Source organism: Ruditapes philippinarum, unplaced genomic scaffold (assembly GCF_026571515.1).
Source record: "Ruditapes philippinarum isolate M1 unplaced genomic scaffold, ASM2657151v2 ctg8484_1_1_1_1, whole genome shotgun sequence".
Classification (NCBI taxonomy): Eukaryota; Metazoa; Mollusca; class Bivalvia; order Venerida; family Veneridae; genus Ruditapes; species Ruditapes philippinarum.
The window spans coordinates 47834-52909 of record NW_026864322.1 but is presented as its reverse complement, the minus strand read 5'-3'; the positions used below and the strand labels follow the sequence as shown (position 1 = coordinate 52909).

Below are 5076 nucleotides of genomic sequence, written 5' to 3'. Positions count from 1 at the left end.
TTACCTGTTTACAGTCTCGCAAATGAAGTGTTGAGACTTATCGCAAGAGTCGTCGTTCCACAATCCAGAAGTTTCCATTTCAGCGCAGTTTTCGTTAGATCTTTCGTTATTTGGCTCGCCATGTCTCCAGTTAACATAACCGCTGTCAGAAAGTTGGTTTTTATTTGATATCCAAAGCCATATACCTTCTTCGAAGACATCAGTAAGTCCAATCCAGTATTCTACTGATAAGGTAAATATATCATCATTAGATAGATTAACAATCGAAATTCTTCTATTTGTCATTTTTGCGGGGGGTGTATTTTTAGTAGGTTTGTGCCTGGGTTTGGAGTTGGGGAGCGAAGGTTAACACAGTATATATCATATTGCGACCTTCCAGCTTTGCAATTGTTGCCACACCGTTCCGTAGCTATAGCTGCAGAGCTTTCTAACATGAAGGAAACCAAAGTCCCTGGCGGGATTCGAACCCAAGGAGGTGAGGGGCAAATGATTTTTCAATTGTTACATCAAACGATTGTATGATTTTTCAAGAAATTAAAGAAGATAGTGACATATATCTAACTAAAATTATAATACATTCAAGAAAACAAAACTAAATATACATATATGTATTTTGATCATATGGTTTATCCATGCACGTATTTACAAGCGTTTTTTAAAAGCGTTTTTTGCCAATTTCTTTAGGAACATTATCATTAAAAGAGAAATTACTAACGTCCACGGAGTTTGACAATAGCTGCTATGTAGCTATTTTCAGTCGCTGTTTCTACTTCGACCAGGTTTCCGCCAAACAATTTACACATATTCTGAAAAACAGAGGTTTATAACAAACATCTGTTGTTGGTATTATCAAGAAAAACAACAACAAGAAGAACAACAGGGGCGTCCATGGACGAATGGTCTTCAAATCACTTGCCCTTTTCCCGTTCGGGACATTGAATTGTTTTCATGACTTGGTTGCTTTGACAGTGTAATGTCAATGCACTTTATGTTAAATTGGAATTGAATACATTGTAGACAAGCGAGGTTTTACGCATGCGTAAAATGGCTCCGAAGGAATTGACAGCTATACACTGCATTCTTTGAGAAGATTTTAATTAAAATTTCCTCCCTTCCCAAAATTTTGTTCAGATCGGGCCCCAATTTTGGAAATTTAAAATTTTAAAAGGGAAAAGCGTTACCCCAAAATTCAAAAAATTCCCCATATTTAAATTTTTAATACTTATGGCAGGAGGGTCGATAATTCAATTTTTCATAGGGAAAGCTAACCAATAATTTGTCCCAGGAATCTGACAGAACTTGGTCTTAACACTGTTTTTTCGCTTTTAATTTCCCCTTCTTTCATATCTTCCCTTTTTTACATTTTTTTCACTTTTATGATTCCCATTTTTTCATACAGACTTTTAAAATTTTCAAAAAGTTTTAGTTTTTTTGTTTTTTCATAAAAACTTTAGGTTCCGTATTCAATTTGGGATTTTCTTTGCCAAACATATGTTTTCCCGGTAAGGCTTTTTTTTTGTTAATTTAAAAAAACTATTTTTGGAATTTCGTTTTTGCATTTTACAATGTGTAATTTATTTTATCAGTACATTTAGAAGCAGTTAGCAGTATGATAAAATCTACACATGGAACTCTATCGGCCTTGTCAATATATCTATGATACATGTTGGATGTCATGATAGTTTAGATAACACTATTTTGACTTTAAAGATAGAGGAATTTTGACTTAAACTAAAACGTGGCTGACATATTATTTCTTAATTAGCAAATCTTATTTTTTGTTTTTGATTTTAAGTTGCACCAACACAGTATGGGCGGTTTTCCACTTTTACTGGTGGAGGAAGACCTCAGTCTTGTGGTGCCCTTTCATGCATTATTTCAGACACGAACGGGCACCTGAATAGAACTACCGACGTTCCTTAAGCCAACTAGATAGCTTCTTCACATGACGGAATCCAAAGTCCCTGTCGGGATTCGCACCCACAGCGGTCAGGGGCAAGTGGTTTGAAGTCAATGACCTTTACCACTAGGTCACGATGCCCCTAGATATCTTAACTTTGACATACATGATTGCAAACCTAATCAAGTGATAAATAACCACTGTTCGTAGTGTTAAATGTTAGGTAATTTTTTAGTATCTTCCAATTTTTCCATTTAACGATTTGCTCACTTCACAATGCAATCATTCTCAGCACTGTGGAGAGGTCTGATAAACTTTCCATTAATGATCAAACTTACAGTAAGTGTTATGATAAACTTGGTTACTTACAAGAGCATTGATCCATGATTCCTTATCATGACTGAAATGATAACACTTATTGCCATGACGAAGCCACCCTGACATACACCCAGCAACTAAAATATTGTTACATCTTTGTTGAATAGCATCCAACGCTTTCTACATTTTCACAATATTTTCTGTCTGTATACTCTAGTACTATCAAAGTTTGGCATTATTATCAAAGTTAAATCAATTCACATGGTTAACTTGTTTATCAATTAGAAGTGCATGAGTATTTAACAGTTTTCTATTCTGTACAAGACTATCTAATATCTTATAGCTATAATGACATTATCTGATATCTTACAACTATAATAACACTACTTTATATGCTATAACAATAATAACACTATATATTATCTTATAACTATAATATCACACTATATTATATATTCAAGCTATAATCAATCTATCTTATGTTTCATAATATCTTTAGACCAGTATTATAAAACTATCTAATATCCTACAGCTATAAAAACACTAACTTATATCTTATAACCATGATAACACTTTTTTATATATTATATTTATAATAACATTTCTTAATACCTTATAAACATTATAACTCTATCCCTTATAACTATAAGAACACCATCTTATATTCGTATTACACTATCTCATGTCTTTTAACTACACGTATAATTACATTTTCCAATATCCCAAAACTGTAATAACAACAACTAATATTTTATAGCCATACTAACACTCTCTATTATACCTATAATTACACAATCGTATATCTTATAACTATAATTCCATACTTTCTAACGTCTTATAACTATGATACTACTATCTCATATCCCTTAAATACATGTACATCATTACACTATCTTATATCCTATAACTATAATAAAACACTGTCTTATATTCTATAACTATAATAATACTATCTTATCGTCGAATCTTTCAACTATCTGGGCTACGTACTAAGCAGTAATGGTTCGGCGAAACGGGGCATTGATGCCCTTGCATCAAAGGCTATAAAATCCATGAACAATTTACTATCGGTAACAAAAGACATAGAAATGCCAGTTAAGATAAAATTCAACCTATTCGACGCATATGTTACTTCTATTCTTTGTTATAGTGCTGAAATATGGGGTTTTTCATCCGCAGAAGTAATAGAACGTGTACACCGAAAATTCATTAAGCGAGTCCTAAATGTGAAACTATCGACAAGTAGCCATGGCATATACGGTGAAACGGGTAGACATCCACTAGTTCTTAACAGAAAAGTTCGAATTGTAAAATTTTGGTTGAAACTTTTACACAACGGACAACGGAACTGTATAAATATGGAATGTGTACGAATCTATGTTACAAACAGCTGAAAATGGACTGCAAAACTGGGCCTCAAAAGTGAAGAAACTACTTGATGTATGTGGCTTTGGGAAGTATGGCTATATCCACGTTCGGTAGATATTAACGCGTTTATACCAATATTCAAACGAAGATGTTATGACATATATGTTAGTGAATGGAGAGTGTGTACGCGAAGTAGCCCAAGTATCATGTTATTTAATAGTATTAAACAAAACTTTGGAATGGCAGATTATTTAACATTGATGGAAAATAAGAAATATAGAAATGTAATAACAAAAATACGTTTGTCCTCTCATTGCCTTGAAATTGAACAAGGTAGGCATAGGAACATTCCTAGGAACGAGCGTATGTGTAAATTATGTCTTCAACGAACAATAGAAGATGAATTCCACTTCATATTAGAATGTCCGGTGTATAATAACATTAGAAGACAGTACATACCACATTGGTACAGAACAAGGCCAAATATGATTAAATTCATTGATTTATTATCATCCAGTGATGTGCAAATTTTATACAGACTGGCAAAATATCTAATCAAAGCATTTGAAGAAAGAAAGACTCTCTTAAATACAAATAGTTAATTAAAATACTTAACTTAAATACTGTGTCATATGAAATAACAATTACCAAGTTTTGACATTTTCGTTATCATAATTGTATATGAATGGTCAGAAATAGCAAAGCCGAATATCTCAAATCTATCGAAAATATGTAGACTTTGTATTTATCTTTGATACATTGATTCATTATTGTATATGCTCTCATTACATACTTTTATGCATGCATGTAAAATATTATTGTTTAATCAATATGCTGTTCGCATACGATTTATTAATAAACCTATGTTCTGTTCTGTTTATAACTAAAAGAAAACTATAATATCATTTAACTATAATAAAATTCTCTTATAAATGCTAGAAAACTGCAATGTTCTATAAATTTTAATAACAATCTGTTACAACTAAAAGAAAACTATTATAATATTCTATAACTATAATAACAATCTCGTATAACTAAAATAAAACTATATTATTCTATAACTAGAGAGGGTGGACCAATGCTCGGCGTATACCAATGCTCGGCGTAAAATAGTATTTCTATTTGAAAATCTGAAAATGTTTACTAGAATATCCAATTTAGGTCACAGGTTCGTTTATTTACATTATTCTGGTGCAGTTTACTTCCGTCGAAGTCACGTGACCACGTTAATAGCTAAAATCCGTACCGTTCTCAAGTTGTCTTTGTCAACAAACAAAATATGCCATTAAACAGGTAAAATTGAAAGTTTCTTTTTATGAATAGGGAAAATAAATCAAATTTCATTGTATATCCATGTATTTTTTTATAAAAATTCAAAATTAGCATTTCACATACAGTATCGATTTACACTGACCCCCTCCCTCTACAGTACATACTAACATAGTATACACTGTTCTTTTGTACTTCAGCACTAGTCACTAGAAATATGA

The 5076-nt window shown here is 32.1% G+C and overlaps 1 protein-coding gene across 1 annotated transcript; it reads right to left on the bottom strand.

Annotated features, from left to right (window-relative positions):
- LOC132725183 (hepatic lectin-like) lies at window positions 1–2453 on the bottom strand. Its single transcript, XM_060710270.1, has 3 exons — window positions 2270–2453; window positions 716–806; window positions 1–224 (listed from the first exon to the last, which is right to left on the bottom strand). The coding sequence occupies exons 1-3, from the start codon at window positions 2342–2344 to the stop codon at window positions 1–3; spliced, it is 390 nt and encodes a 129-aa protein (XP_060566253.1). The 5' UTR covers window positions 2345–2453.
- Window positions 2454–5076: the final 2623 nt, after the last annotated feature.